The sequence below is a fragment of the Anoplopoma fimbria genome, chromosome 16 (assembly GCF_027596085.1).
Source record: "Anoplopoma fimbria isolate UVic2021 breed Golden Eagle Sablefish chromosome 16, Afim_UVic_2022, whole genome shotgun sequence".
Taxonomy (NCBI): domain Eukaryota; kingdom Metazoa; phylum Chordata; class Actinopteri; order Perciformes; family Anoplopomatidae; genus Anoplopoma; species Anoplopoma fimbria.
Window position 1 is genome coordinate 25632664 of NC_072464.1, and position 17810 is coordinate 25650473.

General features: G+C 40.6%; 1 protein-coding gene across 1 annotated transcript in view; it reads right to left on the minus strand.

Annotated features, from left to right (window-relative positions):
• Nucleotides 1–17810, minus strand: part of ttn.2 (titin, tandem duplicate 2) — a 201248-nt gene that overhangs the window by 106924 nt on the left and 76514 nt on the right. The window contains 16 exon segments of the mRNA XM_054614804.1: nt 243–369; nt 482–621; nt 725–994; nt 1477–1755; nt 1882–2277; nt 2401–2451; nt 2957–4582; nt 5134–5178; nt 5616–5711; nt 5821–5934; nt 6137–6265; nt 14266–14337; nt 14631–15890; nt 16090–16167; nt 16950–17342; nt 17686–17784. Coding sequence (XP_054470779.1) covers nt 243–369; nt 482–621; nt 725–994; nt 1477–1755; nt 1882–2277; nt 2401–2451; nt 2957–4582; nt 5134–5178; nt 5616–5711; nt 5821–5934; nt 6137–6265; nt 14266–14337; nt 14631–15890; nt 16090–16167; nt 16950–17342; nt 17686–17784 — 5175 coding nt within the window.

The following is a 17810-nucleotide window of genomic DNA, read 5'->3' on the forward strand; positions in this document are numbered from 1 at the left end:
TAGTTTGGATCCCACACCAGAATTGCTCCTCTTCTTTCCGGGCTGCATAAAGTCTCAAAGACAAGCACAAATAATGAACTTGACTGTTCAACCCTCTTAAATAAAGATCTAAGGTCTGCTCTCAAGTGCCATAAGGCTTTATTTTATTTCCCACAGACCTTACGTCTTTATTTTTACAGCTAATATCCTAAAATAATGGTACATTTGTAATTCCGGTCCCAGATACCAGGAGTTCTTCTTACCTTTGACGTTGAGCATTGCGCTGGTTATGGCGTTAAGAGCCTGGTAGGACACTTCTCCGGCCTGATCCACCTGGCAGTTTTTCAGAATGAGTCTACGCACCCCACCCTCCATTTGGATGTCACACATCTGGTGGATACATCACAGCACATTTACATAAATGAAGTAAAGAAAATGGCAGTAGAAATACATGCATTAAGAATCGTAACATTTTTAGGCAAACAAGTCCATGAAGTCATACCGGGGATCTGGTCAAAACCTCTCCTTTGAGCTTCCATTCTCCTGGAACATCCTCCTCAGAGATCTCTGTCTCAAACTTGGCATCTTCCTTCTCGACCACCTCAACGCTGGCCAGGGGCTTCAGGATGTCGGCCTCCCGCTCTGAGAAAGAGGTTGAATCAGTACTCGTTAATATCAACCAAATCATAGAAAATGAGTTTAAGGGGCTGAAGTTATAGGAAGTAAAGTAGGTAGATGGATAAACCTCCAAGTGTGAGCTTGGCAGTGTAGACGCGTCCCTCCACCTCCATGGTGTATTCTGCTACGTCCTCAGGCTGACAGTTCTTGATGGTGAGCGTCAGCTCCTTTCCATCCTTCTTGATCTCCACCTTGTCAGAAGGAGTGACCTCGGTATCTCCTTTGAGCCACTTCCAGTTGGGGGTGTCCTTGAAGAGCTCGCATTTGAATGTAGCAGCAGCCTTCGGTTTCACATGCTGGTCTCTCAGCGGTTTCACAATCCAGTCTTTGATGATTTCTATTGGAATGGAACATTAACCATTACAGACACCAAGTGCATATTAATATACTAAATAGTACTTACATGCATTCTAAGGCAGGACAGAGGAGCCAAAACAGGCTTAGTCTTTTCTAACATTACTGCAGTTTAAAATGATGTTTAAGGACAGAATTCAGGTTCTTCCTATTCTGTATTTGCAGCGTCAAAGATGTGATTATGGATAACTGAATTTAGTTGCATCTACTTCATGACATCAAGATGTAAAACATTGTTCAGAACAATAGATATATATCGTTGCATGTCATCAGCGTATTATGACATGTCTTATGTGACATTTCTTATGTGACTTATGTACTTTTAAATAGTAATGAGCCAAAACGTGGTGCTCAAAGGTACTACAAACTCTAGCTTGTCCAGTTCTGTCCAGATCTAACATAAACCACTGGTATTGATGTGTGCTACTGTGTTTAGTGATATGTTCAATGTCCTGTTTTGCTCACCAATGATTTTGACATTCGTTGAGGTCTTGACATCCTCCTGGCCGGACACTTCACAGGTGATGAGCCCCGTGTCGGCCTCCGTGGAGTTCTGGATGGTCACAGCGTGCTGCATACCGATGATATTGATCTGGACCTTGCCGGCCTGCTTCTTCAGGACCTCTCCGTTCCTCTTCCATATCACATCTCTCTCTTTGTTCAACTCACAGGTCAAATACAGAGGCTGACCCTTCATTGCTGAAGTCTCCTCCTCAAGCTCCTTAATCCATTTCACAGGTAGCTCTGTGAGGGGATTAAAAAAGGCAATGAGGTATTTGACATTTGCTAATACTTAAAAACAATCATGAGAGGTTTTATTTCTGGTCTTCACAACAGCAACTATCAAGGCATAAATAAAGATACAAATACCTTCAACAATGAGCTTGGCTGTGCATGATATTTCCTTTCCGGCGTTCTTGGCTATACATGTGTATTCACCGGTGTCGGACAGCTGCACATCAATAATGTTCAACTTGCGATCTTTGCCGTCAGAAGTGAACTTGTGCTTTGGACTCTCGCGCAGGTTACAGTCATCCTTCATCCATGTAGTGATGGCAGTGGAGGGCGAGACTTCACACTCAAACACCGCAGCCGAGCCGATGGACTCGGCTTCCTGCAGCACGATGTCCTGAAGCTTCTTGATGAACTTCAGAGGGACGGCTTTGAGCTTGAATCCTCCGAAGGGTTCATCTGGTGGTGACGGTCCTTTTCCTCCGGGCCTCAGGCCGCGGCCCCGGCCTTCTCCAGGTGACGGGGTCTGCTTGGCTGAAATACAAAATTTAAGACAATAAGTTGACATTTGAATTTCTTGAAGAGTCCTGTGGCATCACCAGACAGGATGTAGAACATACAAGGGTTTTCCTGCTGAGAATTCATAGGTTTACTTACGTTTCAGCCCTCTACCTCTACCTCTTCCTGCTTCTTCTGCTGGTTGTCCCTCTGTTTAGAAAACAATGCAAATTAATTTCCTGCACACACTGTGATCATATGTCAAAGTCTCCATAAACATGCTAGTGCTGGGAGATATATAATGTCCACCCGGATGGAAAGGTGAATATGAAGTGATGGTGATGGTAAATAAATGAAATAATAAAAAACTTTATAGTGATTTTACACCATGAAAGATGGAATAATGAACAGAAAGGTAAAGATGCTATGAGAACACACGTTGGACCGATGGGAATGGCATGATATTGAAATGACAGACACACAAATGACATAACAGAAATGACAGAAAGCTATGGAAATGACGAGCCAGTTTGACAAACAGAATGATAATTAACATAAATACTAGCGAGAGATGAGCCAAATCGCATCACACTTAAGATATGATGAAGTAGAGACGATTACGATGGAGGCATGATGGTGGAAATGGGTAGAGATTATTCAGGAGCATGAAGAAATGTTTTTTTTCTCAGCCGTTCTGGGGCCGCCACCATCTCACCTCTCCTGGTGACCCCTGGAACCTCCAGAGCACCTTCCTCTCCTTCTCCCTCCCAGTCTTCAGAGCCGTAACTGTCCCGGGGAACCAGCTCCCAGCCCCAGGCCTCTTCTTCCTCCTGCTCCGCCTCTTCCTCGGCTTCCTCCTCAAACACCTCCTCCTCCGGCTGGGTGGCGACCTTCTTCATTTGCACGGCTCCAGGAGAGACCTCCTTCACCAGAGGAACCCTCCCTTTGCCAGGCTTTGCCGGTTCTGCAGCCTCCTCTGGTGACGGCTTCTTTGGGACCTTTTTGAGAGTCACAGCTTCGATGGAGTCTCTCGGTGAAACCGTTTTAGGAATCTTTTTGAGTTTATCAACACTCAGCTTCTTCTCAACAGGGACTGCTTCTTTAAGCTTCTCAACTTTTGGTGATGGAGTCTTTTTCAGCTCAACCTTCTTGAGCTGCTCCAAAGGCTTCAGAGCCACTTCCTCTTTCTCCTCTTTCGCTTTGGGTATGAATCCTTTCTTCAGCTGCAGAGGTTTGGGCTCTTCAGGAACCTTTTCTGATTTCTTAACAGAAACCGGCACAGGAGAAACCTTCTTCTCTGTTGGAGCCGCCTCCAACACCTTCTCCGGCTTCTTCTCTGGAGCTTCTGGGATCTCAGGTTTCTTCGGTGTAACCTCTGGCTCTCGTTCTTTTGGTTTTCCGTCTGGACTTGTGCGGCGGCGCTGCAGTTCATCGGCTGGCTTCCTCTCTTTCTCCTCTGCTGGTTTCTTCTCAGGCTCTGCAGCCTCTTTGGAAGGCCTGGAGAAGGGCTTCAGCTTCACGCTCTCTATCTCTTGTTCCTGTGGTGGGATTTTCTTCACCTTGGTTGGCGCTTTGACCCCCTCAGGCTCTTTTTCTGGAGTTTTCTTTTTATCTACTGGCTTTGGCACCTTGGCTGGTGGCTCCTTTACCTCTGGAGGAGCTTTCTCTGTTTTCTTGGGAGGTTCTTTGGTTTCCACCTCTCTGGGGATCCTCTCTAGCTTCTGGAAAGGTACAGCGTATCTGTCTGGCCTCTCCTTCTTGTCCTTATCAGGCTCCTCAGCTGGTTTGACAGGCTTTTCAAATGGTTTTAGTTTGATTACCTCTGGTTCTACCTCATCTGAAGGCAATTTTTTCACTTTCTTCAAGGCTGCACTCGGCGGAGCAGGTTCCTCTTCCTTTGGTGCCTTGGGAGTTTTCTTCAGAGAGATCTTCTCTTCTGGTTTCTCATCGGTTGGGATGGGTTTCTGGCGGGTCCATGCATCTTTAGGAGCTTCTTTCTGTTCCTGTTCTTTAGGCTTCACAATTTCTGGCTTTTTCACCACATCTGCTTTCTCTCGAGGTTTCCTCTCCTCAGCGGGTCTCCTGGTGGCGACGGACATCTCAACATCCTCTTCTCTGTGCACCATCTCCTCAACTTCAAAGATTGTGGTCTTGGTAACCTTCTGAGGTTTTTCCTCTTCTTCAGCCTCTTTGGGTGGAACCGATGGAATCTTCTTCAGTTTGATAATCTCCTGCTCCTCCTTCACTTCCTTTATCACTCTGGTTGTCTTCCTCAAAGTGGGAATCTCAAACGTACCCTCCTCTTCTGTATGAATTTTACCTTTTTTAGGCAGGAGAATTTCTAAGGTAGTAAAGGTTTGACATTACTTATTGACACGCAACTGACAACACAATTTGAACAAACACACACACGCACACATATACTGATACTAATCATTTAGAAAAAGAAGAAAAAAAATCCACATCCTATTTCCAATTATTTGATATAAAACTTATAAAAAAAAGATAACGTGACAACAGTAACAGAAATAAAAACACACATAGAAGAGACACAAGAAAACTTCCACCGGATACAACAGAAAACATATAATAACAATTTTTTGTATCATTATTTATAATATACATTATTATAAATTGTTTATAAGAATGTATGTAATAAGCCAATCAGAGCTAATAAATGGTCATTTCCCTGCTTTTTTTAAGCTCCTAACATCTCTAACTGATGAGATGCAACATGAACCTGGTGTTTTTTTTTAGATTTGGTGGTACTACTGGGCAGAATCAGGAGGTGTACTTTTATGGCTGCTGATTGTTGTATATTATTATTATTATATTCCTTTATTGGTATACTGTATGTACTGAGGTAAAGTGAGTGGTAATCTGTGCTCCTACCTTTCTTGACGCCTCCTGGTGCTTGGACGGGTCCTTTGGTTTCATCTAATACAGAAGTATAGTTCAGAAAGTTGTTAATTAGGTCATTTAGTAGTCATGAAGAGCATTTTAACTGATTTAGAAATGGAGAGACCTTGCCAGACACATTCAGAAAAAATCTATATTGATGGAAATGCAAAGTAAAGTAGTCCAGTTTCACATTAGTAGAATGACATAAGATATGGTGTCATAAGTAAAGACAACGAGCTGAAATAAAGTGTCCAAGAACAAATGTGGCATGCTCGTGTTGGGTACAAATCAATGAATTAATAACAAAAACAGACATACAACATGAAAAGCATCACCACCATTAACTGTACTGCTGCTAGAGGTCGTACCGACCAGAATAAGATGGACTAACAACCCAATCAACGACAACACATGGGGGGTTATGTACTCTAACAAAGAGGATGTTTCATTCTCAGTCCTTCAAATACGTCTACCTGTTTCAGGAGTTTCCTTTTTAACCACCACTGGTTTTACTTCTTCCACCTTCTTGGTTGGTTCTTCGGCCTTTACGCCAGGCTTTGGTTTGGTCACTTCAAGTATAACAAAGAGTGAATTGAAGTATTTTGAAGTAACACCAAAACACACGTTTTAAGAATCCACAAGATGTTAGTGAGAATTCTTTAAGATATATCTGGATACCTGTCTTTGCTTCTTCTTGTGGAGTAATTTTCTTCTCCAACTTCTTGGTTTTGTCAGTGACTTCAGGCCTTTTGGCAGCTTCTTGAACCTTTACAGCAGCTTGTGGTTTGATCTCTTCAAGTACAAAGGTATAAATGACTTCAACAGAAAGCTATTATATATAAAATATTCTATGTTCACAACCACCTTGTTTGATTTCTTTGTCTTAATATTGTAGTAAAGTTTCAAAGATTCATGTTTGATCAAGAGTGACATTCTTTTACAAATGCCTTCAGAAACACAGAAGTACAACACATTTAAAAGAGAAGTTGAGTACCTTCTGGAGGAGCAGCTGGCTCTACCAGTACTTCTTTGAGTTGTGGTGGAGACTCCTTCTCCTTCACAGAAACTTGGAAATGAAATGATATGACAATCAGGACCTCATTAAGACTGATGGGGGTGAGCACTGAACCATGCAAAGACAGAACAGAACAAAGAGAACAAAGAAGATCGACGATGGAAACAAACTAAGTTGGAAAAGAGTTTAAAGATGGATGAAACTTCTCACCTCATCTGTGCAAAAATGTTATCTGGATACACACAGGTAGAGTGAAACATAACAGATACAACAAACATAGAATTAGACAGAAGGATGAGAAAACCCAACCATGAAGCTGTGGTGGTTTAGATATCAGGTGATAAGAAACCAAGAGAGACTGTCTCAGTCGACGGCGTGACGCTTCTTCATAGTGAGCAAGAAATCAGCTTGTGCCCAAACAGGATGGGTGATATGACATGATGTCCATTTAAAGAGGTATGAATCTAATACATCCTTAAGAGGGTGAAAATGAGGAGGTGCACAACGATGTTTGGTGCTCAGATCAAAAACACGTGCTCGTGACACATAACAGTTTTCCCTTCTATACCTCTGGAGGATTCATGAAGGGCGACGCGTTCTTTCCCTTCTTGTTCCAAAGACAAAACCTTGGTTTCTATGACAGACTGAAGCCCTTGAGCTTCTTCCTCCCTTCTGCTTTTGGTTCCAGCTTCCTGAAGAGGGACGGATCGGAGGTCTGCTTTGAGAGAACTCTGCTCGACTTCTGGTTCCTGTTTCCTGGTGGCAAGTTCTTGGTATTCTGGAGAGTCTGTAGTCTGTTTCCCAACAATCTTTGGTTTGTTTTTATCTGTTACTGATGGTTTTCTGACTGTGGGCGTTACAACAATATCAGCTTCTGATTGTGTTGTTGAAGGTTTGTTTCTGTTAGAAATCTTCAATTCATCAACTGTCTCTTGATACATTTCCCCACTCCTTTTCTTGGGTAAAACTAACTGATCTCCCCTGATTTGTTCCTGTCCAGTGGCTTTTATCTCTCCTTTTTCTTTTTCATTAAACTCTTTGACGATTTTGTCGTTTCCTATAATTGATTCTGTCTTAACTTCCTTTGGTTTAACCAGTTTAAGTTGTCTTTCCAAAGTATCTTCCTCCAACAGTGATCTTTTAACTTGTTCTTGACTTACTTTGGCAGTGACTGTTTTTGGCCGTTCTTCTACATCTCTAAAGTTTTGTTCACCTGACATTGTTTTCATTTCATCTTTTGTTGTGATTCTGTCTTTGTGAATTTCTCTTTTGGTATATTTCTCATCTCTGTCATCTGCTAGAAGTGATTCTTTAGATGTCACCTCAGTCATAGGTGTTTCTGCAGATTTTCTTTTAATGTGTTCCATCTTTATTTGTGTACCTTCAATAGGACTCACTGTAGCACTTTCATCTTTAACTGTGACTACCTTAGACTGAATGTCTCCTTCTGTAACAGAATCAGATTCATGGCGATCACGGAAAGTTTGTCTTTGAAACTCTGTTTGAGTATCAATAACTTCATCCGAAGTATCTTGGCCTCGTATTAATACTTTAGCAGTGGACTCTGGTAAGACTTTGGTTGTCTTGTCCTCAAGTTTTTCAACCTTTGATTTGCTATCTTTTACTTTCAATTCTTCAGTTTGACCTAGCTTCAGTCTGTTATCTATTATGGATTTTTCTTTCTTTCCAACATCCATTACAGGTGTCTTTGAAGCTTTTCTTTCTATTTGTTCCTGCTTTCTTTCTTCATTTGGAGAAACAGTTAGGAAAAGATCTTTAACTGTGTCTGTTTTAGACTGAATGCCTTCCACTGTAACTCTTCCTTGGTCTTTTAGAGAGTCTGGTTTCTTTATCCTATCATATCTAACTTCCTCATGTCTTGGTGGATGGTCTCTGACAACAACTTTTGTTTCAGCATCTTCCACTAATGAAGTCTTCTGGTGAGTAACGGCTGACACTTCTGCCTTTTGTTGAGTCTGTTTCGGTGCTGCTGGTATTGTATCGTCAACTAATGAAATACTGTCAGTTTTAAATTGACGTGTGACTTCTTTATCTGTTATCTCTTGCTTTTCGGCTATAACTTCCACACTTTCCTTGGAGGACTCTAGACTTTGTGAATGTTTTACACGAGGAACCTCACTGGATTTATGTACGTCCTCTTTCTTTGACGTAATGTCTTTTATGAGCTTGTCAGGTGTAATAAATCTTTGGAGGGTGTCTGATTTAACATCTCCCTCGTTAACTATGAGGTGTTTATCAGATGCAACCTCCATCACACGAGCGACTGAAGTTGTTTTTTCGAGTTCCTGTTTTGTTTCAATAACATCGATAACACTTCCATATTCATCTTTAACCTTAACCGTCTTGGACTGCACTTCTTCAAGGGGAATTCTTGTAATTTTGTCCGACCTTTGTCCTTTCTCTTTTAGGGATTTTGATTTTTTTGACTCAATGCGTTTAATCTCTGTTTCGGTTTCAGGAGTAACGGCTGTCTTTGTTTCAGTTTGCTTTTGTCTGGTTTTTATCACTTGTCCTGGAAGAACTGTGGTGGTTTTATCCATTTCTGAATGTCTTTCTGGAGCTTCTAGCTCCATCAAAGCTGTTACTACTGGTTTAAAAGCAACTGAGGCCTTTCTTTCTATTTGTTCCTGTCTTTCAGGTAATTCCTCTCTAATGGCAGAAGTCTTCTCTGTCTGATCTTGAACCAGGTCTACGTTTGACATGACTTGTTCAATAACTTTTAATTGCTTGTCAGGTGTGGTATACCTTCGGAGAGTTTCTGGTTTAACATCTCCTTCTGTCACCATCAGAGACCTTTCAGATGCGACGTCCATCACAGGAGCCACTGAACACTTTCTTTCCACTTGTTCCTGTTTTGTTTCTGTGACTTCAAATGGAGAAACACTACCATAGTCATCTTTTACTACGACTGTCTTGGACTGCACTTCTTCAAGGGAAGTTTTTGTACTTTTTCCCAACCTTTGGCGTTTCTCTTTTAGGGATTTCTTTGTCTGGCTTTCATCAGTAGATGTTTTGTCAAACTTCAGCGGCTCCTCTGTTTTGGTTTCTTCTTTCCCTATGTCAGTTTTTGTTTCCTTCATTATAGGAGAAACTGCTGTCTTTGTTTCTATTTGCGTCTGTCTGGTTTTCATCTCTTTAGCTGGAAGAACTGTGGTTGTTCGGTCTGTTCCTGGACATCTGTCTATCAAAGTGTGTCCATGTGTTACTTCTGCTTGAGCTGCACCTGAAACACTTCTTTTACCTTCAGTTTTCTCTTGTTTGTCTTTAACTATGTCTTCCCCGGTTTTGGCTTGTTTAACTGTAATATGTTTGGAAGGATCTGATAAAGCATCTCCATCTTTGACCATCTGAGAAGTTTGACCTTTTTTATCCTTAGTCGGGACAACAACTGACTGGAATTCTCCGTCTATTTTATCTCCAGTCTTCTGTAATCTCTTTATCTTTTGTGTTTCTTCATTTGAGCATCTCGCTTCAGACTTAGGAATTCCCTCAATTCCTGTTTTTTGAGTTCTAGCTAAAGTTTGAGTATCTTTCTCCACCAAAGGTTTTGTTTGTGGTACTTGTACCTCAACCTCAGACGCATCTGACACTTTTCTTTTAACTAGTTGTTTCTCAACTGTGACAGACTTTGATGCGATTTGTTCGCCTGCAGCATCTTTAGCTTTGGGTGACTTTTGTCGTTTCTCCTTCAGGGATATTGATTCCTCCTGAGAAATACTCTCTGACACTTCAGTTTCCTTATTAGCTGTTGCATATTCTGTTTCTTTGATTTCTGCATGTTTTTCAGGAGCTGCTTCCAGTTCTTCAGAAGTTTCCTCCATTAAAGTTCTAACTGAAACCTTTCTATCAATCGGTTCCTGTCTTGACTGTGTTTCTTTGAGAGGAGTAACTTTAAAGGTTGTATCTTTAACTCTGCTGACCTTTAGCTGGTCTTGTTCAATGATAATCTCTTGAGGTTTCTGTTGTGGTTCTTGTGGAGATACTGATACACTCTCTGACGAATCATCAAACTTGTCACGCTCTGTGACAATTATTTTTGTTTTTGCCTGTTTTTCAGATGTTCTATCTTTGATGGGAGTCAGTTTTTTTGTTTTATCCTCAACCATGACCGACTTTGATGGGATTGGTTTTTCCTCAGCCTCTTTGCTTTTAGCTAACTTTGGTCGTCTCTCCTTCAGGAATATTGATGTTTCAGAAGGTTTTTCCCGGGAAGAATCAATTTCCTCATCAACTGCTGTGATTTCTCTGATATCTGCATGTTTTTCTGGAGTAACTTCCAGTTCTTCAGAAGTTTCCTCCATTAAAGTTCTAACTGAAACCTTTCTATCAATCGGTTCCTGTCTTGACTGTGTTTCTTTGAGAGGAGTAACTTTAAAGGTTGTATCTTTAACTCTGCTGACCTTTAGCTGGTCTTGTTCAATGATAATCTCTTGAGGTTTCTGTTTTGGTTCTTGTGGAGATACTGATACACTCTCTGACGAATCATCAAACTTGTCACGCTCTGTGACAATTATTTTTGTTTTTGCCTGTTTTTCAGATGTTCTATCTTTGATGGGAGTCAGTTTTTTTGTTTTATCCTCAACCATGACCGACTTTGATGGGATTGGTTTTTCCTCAGCCTCTTTGCTTTTAGCTAACTTTGGTCGTCTCTCCTTCAGGAATATTGATGTTTCAGAAGGTTTTTCCCGGGAAGAATCAATTTCCTCATCAACTGCTGTGATTTCTCTGATATCTACATGTTTTTCTGGAGTAACTTCCAGTTCTTCAGAAGTTTCCTCCATTAAAGTTCTAACTGAAACCTTTCTATCAATCGGTTCCTGTAGAGGAGTAACTTTAAAGGTTGTATCTTTAACTCTGCTGACCTTTAGCTGGTCTTGTTCAATGATAATCTCTTGAGGTTTCTGTTGTGGTTCTTCTGGAGATTCTGATTTGACAGTTTTGTCCATTACAGACATATCTAAAGCTTTTCTCCCAGTTTGTTCCTTTCTTGCTGGTTTCTTCTGTTTAATGAGAGATTCTGTATCAGTTTTATCTGCAGATTTGTCGGTTTTATGTAAGATCTTGTGTCTCTCTTTATCTGTTTCCTCTGTCTCTTTACTTGATGCAGATTCTTTAGCTTCTGTTTCTTTGGAAACATATTGTATCAGTAATTCCTCAGGTTGTATCTCCTCTACATCTGTTTCTGGGGTTTTTCTTTGGGTTTGTTTGAGTTTTGGCTTTGTCTCTTTGATCAGTGAAAGTTTGTCTTTAACTGCCTTAACTTCTTGAGGTTCGTCTAAGTTCTGTATTTTTTCTGTCAGTGTTTCTTCAGATGTTTCTTCTGTCGAATCTGAAACTGATGACTTTCTTTCAGGCTGTCCCTGTTCTTCAGAAACCTTCGGGAGTTTGTCCTCAGCTTTGACGACCTTTGGCTGGACATGTGGAGAAAGTTTATCTGTCTTTGACTGAACTTTGATTTGAATATTATCGGTTTTGTCTAGACTTTGTCTTGTTTCTTTCTTAGCTACTTTGTCTTTTAGTGTAATGTTTCCTGAGCTCTTATCCTGCGCTGTGATTTTAATATTGATATCTGGTTCTGATGAAGTGGAATCCATTGCAGGATGAACTGAGGATTTCCTTTCAGATCGTTTCTGACTCTCAGTGGGAACAACTCTAGCAGTTTCTGAACTATCTCCTGCTCTCGGTGGCTCTTTATGAGTTATTTTAATCACTGGAGAGACCGAGGTCGTTCTTTCAATTTGTTCTTGCTCTCTTACTTTAATAGTAACAGCAGTTTCATCCTTTAGCTTTGACTGGACATCGTCAGCTTTACCTTTGATTGGCTTATGTTGTCTCTGTTTTTGAGGCTTTTCTTTCTTAATTCCATCTCTAACCTCTGACTGATCTGCAACTGTATTATCTTCAGATTTTAGTGAAAATTCTTTTATTTGAGGTGTTTCTGACAAAAAATCTTCTTTTCCTTTTTCAGGTTTAGATGTTTGACCTTTACTTGTGACCAGTTTTAACTGAACCTCTTTAGTCTCTTTGGTTTTGGTTAACATCGGTTCCTTTTTCTCTGGGGCATCTGGTTCTGTCAATGATTTCATGACAACGGGAGAAGTTGATGCTTTTCTTTCAGTTTGTTCCTGTCCTGTTTTTATCTTTTCAGCTGGGGGAACTATGTGTTGTTTATCCTCTGTTGTAACCATCTCTGGCTGGTCTTTGGTTTCTTTTAACATTTGTTCCCTTTCTTTAGTATGAAGAATGTCTTCTCCTTTTACAGGTCTTTCTTTCCTACCAGTGTCCTGGGCTTTAGCTGTGTCTAGTTCTGGGGTATAATGCTCTATCATTTGTTTTGGTGGTCCCTCTTTCTCAGATCCAACAGAGGAGTGTTTTTCAGCTTGCTCTTGTTTTGGTTTTGTCTTTTCTTTTGGTCTTACTTGGACATGTTTCACTTGGTCCTCCTCTACTATGGCTGAATACCTTCTCATTTTCTGAGCATCATCTTTCTTTTCAGAAGAGATTTCAGGTTTTTGAAGGGTGTGATCGGTTATGGTTTCTCTCTCTGAAAGTGATTCTGGGTATTTGACTTGTACTGCAGGAGAAACTGAGGCGTCTCTGTTGGGTTTCACCTCAGTAGTTCCTTCCATCGGACTGACTTTGACCAGTTTGTCTTTAAGTGTAACAACTTTGGACAAAATGGATTGAGGCTCCTCTTTGGTTAACTCCTTTCCTTCCTTTGGTCCATGTTCTTTTTGTTTAATGTCTCTGTCTTTTTCTATGACTTCTAGTTTTTCTACAGTCTGATCTTTTAGTTTAGATGGTCTTATCTTTTTCTTAGAAACCTCCTGTGGTTTCTGTAATTTGTCAGTTTGTCCTTCGCATTCTCTAACATCTCCAGTTATTTCTTCAGGAGTGTCTTCCTGTGGTGACTCTCTATCTGTGACCTCTTTAATAAGTTCCTGTGTCTCTGGTTTCTTGGCTAATGTTTTCATTTTCAAAGAATCGACTTTGCCCTTATGTGTTTCTTTCTTCTGAATATCTTTTGACACTGTCGACTGAATTTCTTCAATCTTACTTGCGGCTTTATGTGACATGTATTCCAAAAGTTTCTCCTTTGATTCAACAGACTCTCTTTCTTTGGACTGTGGATCTATTTCCAGTGTGACTTGCGTCTCTGCTAATGTTTTCTGTCTGACAGACTCTGGTGTTGCATTCAGCTCTTCCTCTGCTTCCTCAGATTCAACACTTCTAGGTTTGAAGAGATCCCTTTCTGTTGGTTTAAAGGGCTCTGAAGATTCAGATTCAGTTGCTTCTATATTTTTTTGGTCAGTTTGCTTTAATTTCTTCTGGAGACACAATTTTTCTAAAGGTTTACTGTCTGCCATATCGAGTACTTCAGGTTTTCTAACCAATATTTTAGGTTTATCTTCTAGTCCCTGAGTGATAATACCTTCCTGTTGTGGTTTTATCACCTGTTTTTTATCAGAAACAGCTTTGACTGAAATTTCTTGACTATTAAATGTTTTTTCTCTCCTTTGAGAAGATTCTTTATGTTCTTTAGTATCTTTTTTAGAGTCTTTTATTTCTACACTGGCTGTTGGAAAACCAGTTTTATGGACAGAAAGCTCTTTTTGTTTGGAAGGTTCATCCTGAACTGCCACAGGTTTTTTCCTCTTAGATTCACTTCCTGTCATGATTGGGATGGCTCTGGTTTTAAGACCCTTTGTCTTTAAACCATCAGTAACAGATATATCTCCACTGATTTCAGACTCATAATCAGGTTCTATCATTGCACTTAGAATCCCTTCTTGCTGCAAAGATCGAATTTCTTCTTGTTTCTTGTGATCAATTTCAGCTTCAAACTCCTCTCCTTCCTCAAACGTCTCTGCAGACGGAGCTTCTGCTCTTTTCTCGGCCTTTAAAAGACCTGTGGTGGTCGCTTTAGACCGGAGGATTTTAAGAGGCGTGAAGAGAAAGCACCATGTAGCAGTGCCAAGAGATTAGGGAGAAAACAACAACAACACAGACACAAACAAGTTAAACAAGACAAACACAGATAATAAGAAAGAGGAAGCAGCTGACAGGAAAATGTGCTGTCGTTGTACCTCTTTCTGCTCGTTTTCCTTTTATCTCAGGAGACGAAGCAGCAAGAACCGTCTCGGCCTCGACTCCTGGTTCTTTAGAGAATAATAAGGTTTTGTTTAACGCAAGATATTAACATTTAAAAGAAGAAAGACTTAAAAAAAACTTTAAAAAAGAAGCCCTTTAAAATGCTGCTAAAACAAAGAGTAATGTAACATTAAGAGCTCAGGGAAAACAAAGAACATGGAGGTGTTGTATGAAGAGACACACAAATGAGGATGTAATGATGACCTCCACCAGGGGGCTGGTCCATACAAAAGAACAAAACCTTCATACAAGTCTTAAGATAAAGTTAAAGATGAAAATGATCAAGAGTTTCTCTCTGTACCTCTGGAAGCAGCTGGTGGTGAAATCCTTCTCTTCTCTGGTTTAGAGGGTTCTCTCTGAACCGTATCTTCCATTAAAACACTTGGTTCTTTGGTTTCCTCTTGTTTCTTGTTTTCTGCTTCAGTTCTTGGAGGAACAAAGTCGAACTCAGTCTCCTGTTTGATCCCTTTTGGCCTCTGAAGCTGGATATCTGGTACTGACTCTTCTGGTTTTACCTCTTCTTTAGATTTTGGTTTTTTAATTATCTCATCAGACTTAAACGTCTTCTCTTGTTTCTTTAACGGCACTTTTTCTGGTGCACTAGTTTGATCTTTTTTGGAGTCAGGAATGACTGTTGGTTCAACTACACTTTTCTCTTTTCTCGTTGTTTTCTCTTCAACTATTTTCACCTGAGTGGAACCAACTAGTATTGGTTTGTCTTTAATGGTGACGCCTCTCTGCTGGATTGTAATGGTCTCAGTTCTACTGTATTTATCTTCTGGTTTATATGAAATGATCTCAACATCCTGATCGATGGATTCCTCATAGGAGAATTCTGTCGAAACCTTTCCTTCAGTTTCTTTTCTTCTGGTAATAACTGGTTGAGTTTTATCTGCCTCTGTCACTGAAATGTCACTCTTTTCTGGTTCTGACTCTATTTCTTTGACTGTAGTAGATTTTCTAATTTCCTGTGGTCTCGCTTGTCTCTTTTTGCTTTCTGTTTTTATGGAAATCCCTCCCGTCTTTGTGACTGTAACACCAGAGTCTGGTTTAGAAACCTCCTTCTCGTCCTGAAGCTGTCTGACTGAAACGCTGTCTTTCCTCTCGTCTGTACCTTCCTCTGTTGGCGACTCGATGGTCCTGATAAAAAGCCCGTCCTCCCTGGTTTGTCTTGTAGTTTTGTCATGCAGCGGTTTGACCTCCCTGTCTCTGTCAGATTCAGACTGCTGGACTACAACAACGGTTTCTTGTGTTTGCTTGTGTTTAGTCGACCTGGTTTCTTTCCTCTTTGAAGAGTCAGTAACAGATATCTCACCTCTCAGTTCAGACTTCTGATAACTGGCTGTTTCTGTTGAACTAAAGAAGTCTTTCTCTGATAACGACGCCATCGTCTCGCTCAGACGAGAAACTTCGTCCTCGTAGGACACTTCGGCGTGTTCCTCCACCACCTCTTCGTGTTCCCACGCCTCCTCTGTGGGCGACACCTTCTCCGTCACGTAAAAGACTTCCTGTATCTTCTGAGCTCCTCTCATTTGCTCAATCTTAACGAGACTTGTGGTTCCTTTAAGAGGTGAAGAAGAAGAGGCGTCATGCAGCGGCGCCAAGAGGTGACGACAAAACACAAAGACAAACGTTAGTGTTGGAGAGACGGCACACAGATGAATTAGATGGTGATAATCCACCAGCCGTGTGTTATCACTGGGAGTTAAAGACCACTAATGTGGTGAAAGAACTCCATCATGTTTTCAGATGGTCGCTACCTTTTTCTGGAGGAGACACTGTTTTCTCTTCAGAAACCTCTGAGGGCAGAATCTTCTCAATCTTCTTACTTTCTATTTCTTTTTAAGAATGAATCCGTTTTTAATCCCAGACGGAGCATCAGATCGTAGAGGGTTATTTTAAAAGAAGAGAAATTAGACATTTAACAAACAAACATGTAGAAATAACATTAACATTAAATAACAGAAAACACATCAAGAAGTAAGACTTCAAAGAGTGAAGTAAGAAGAGGAGGCAACAGTTCAGCTTGGATCCAGTTTACAGCCAGTATAACTTCAGAAAACAATATGAAAACACGTCCGAGAAAACTAAACTGTTGATGTTCAGAGCGATCAGTCACCTGATGTTTGTGCGAAGGTGAAATTAGATCACGTTGTCTTAAAGCCGTAATGTTAATGTGATATAACAAGTTTCCTGGATGTAGAAACAGTGTTATTCTGGTTTCTACCATTGAACGGTGCCAAAGTACTGAATTTATTAACCTGACTCCTAATGACTTTAGCACAAAGTAAATGTATGGAGTTTCTTTGGATAAAGTTTTCTGACTAAATGAATAGGTTTAATTGATAGCTGAGATATCTTCCTCTTGCTACAGAATCAGTGTACAGTTTGTCTTTAATTGTCAAACTGGTATCATTGTTTGCATTTTACACTTTGAACTAAATCAACAGTTCAGTTTTTGAGTTTGTGTTTAGATCTGATTAAATACAGTAACAGTAAATGTAACTTTAACTTTAACAGTAGATTTAACTGTAACTGTAACTGGACTGCTGCCGACGGTTGCCATGCACACACAGAAACAGAGAGGTGAGGTCCGCCTCGCTGTAGACCCCATCCGTACCTTTAGGGAGACTTTCTTCTACCTCTGGTTTGGGTTTAGCTTCAGGTTTAGGTTTGGGTTTAGCTTCAGGTTTCTTCTCAGGTGTTTTATCTATAGAGATCCTCTCTGGTTGTTTCTTAGACACCAGGTCAGGTTTTACTTCCTCAGGCTTCCTCTCAGGAGGAAACCTCTCTGGTACCTTCTCCTCAGGTTCTTTTTCTGGAACCCTCTTTGGAGTTTCCTCCACTTTCCTCTCAGGTGTCACCACCTTCTCTGGGACCCTCTCAGGGGTCTTTTCTCTCCCTGGAGCCCGTCTCTCAGGTACTGCCTCAGGTATTTTAGCAGGTTCAACGACCTCCTCAAACACCTTCTGAAGCACTTGTTCAGGTACGAGTTCAGGTTTAGGCTTCAAAGCTTTAAGAGGGTTTGACACAAACACATGACTCAAGACATGAAGAAGTGAAAGATGTGCTCTCACACAATAAAGAGACTTTAAACACAGCAAAGAGTCTCTTTACTCAAATGATCCTTCTTTAAGAAGAATGTTTCTGCACCAGATAGAAGAGCATGGAGGAACCAGAATCACATCTGGTCCTCATTATATTATATATATATAGACATTATATTCAGTACGTATTATATTTGGGATGGAAATGTAGTTATTTGAGTAACGTGACTCTGCTTGTTTAAAACAAAAGACGACAAACAAAGTGTGAGCTTGATACTGAAGAAACGTCCATCAGGACCATTAAAGTACCTTTCTCTTTCTTCATTGGCTCTTCTTTAGGAGGAACCACAGCAGCTTCTGGTTTCTTGGCTGCTTTTGGAGGTTCAGGTATTTTTTCCTCCACAGGAACTTTAAAGAGTACCATTCACAGATAT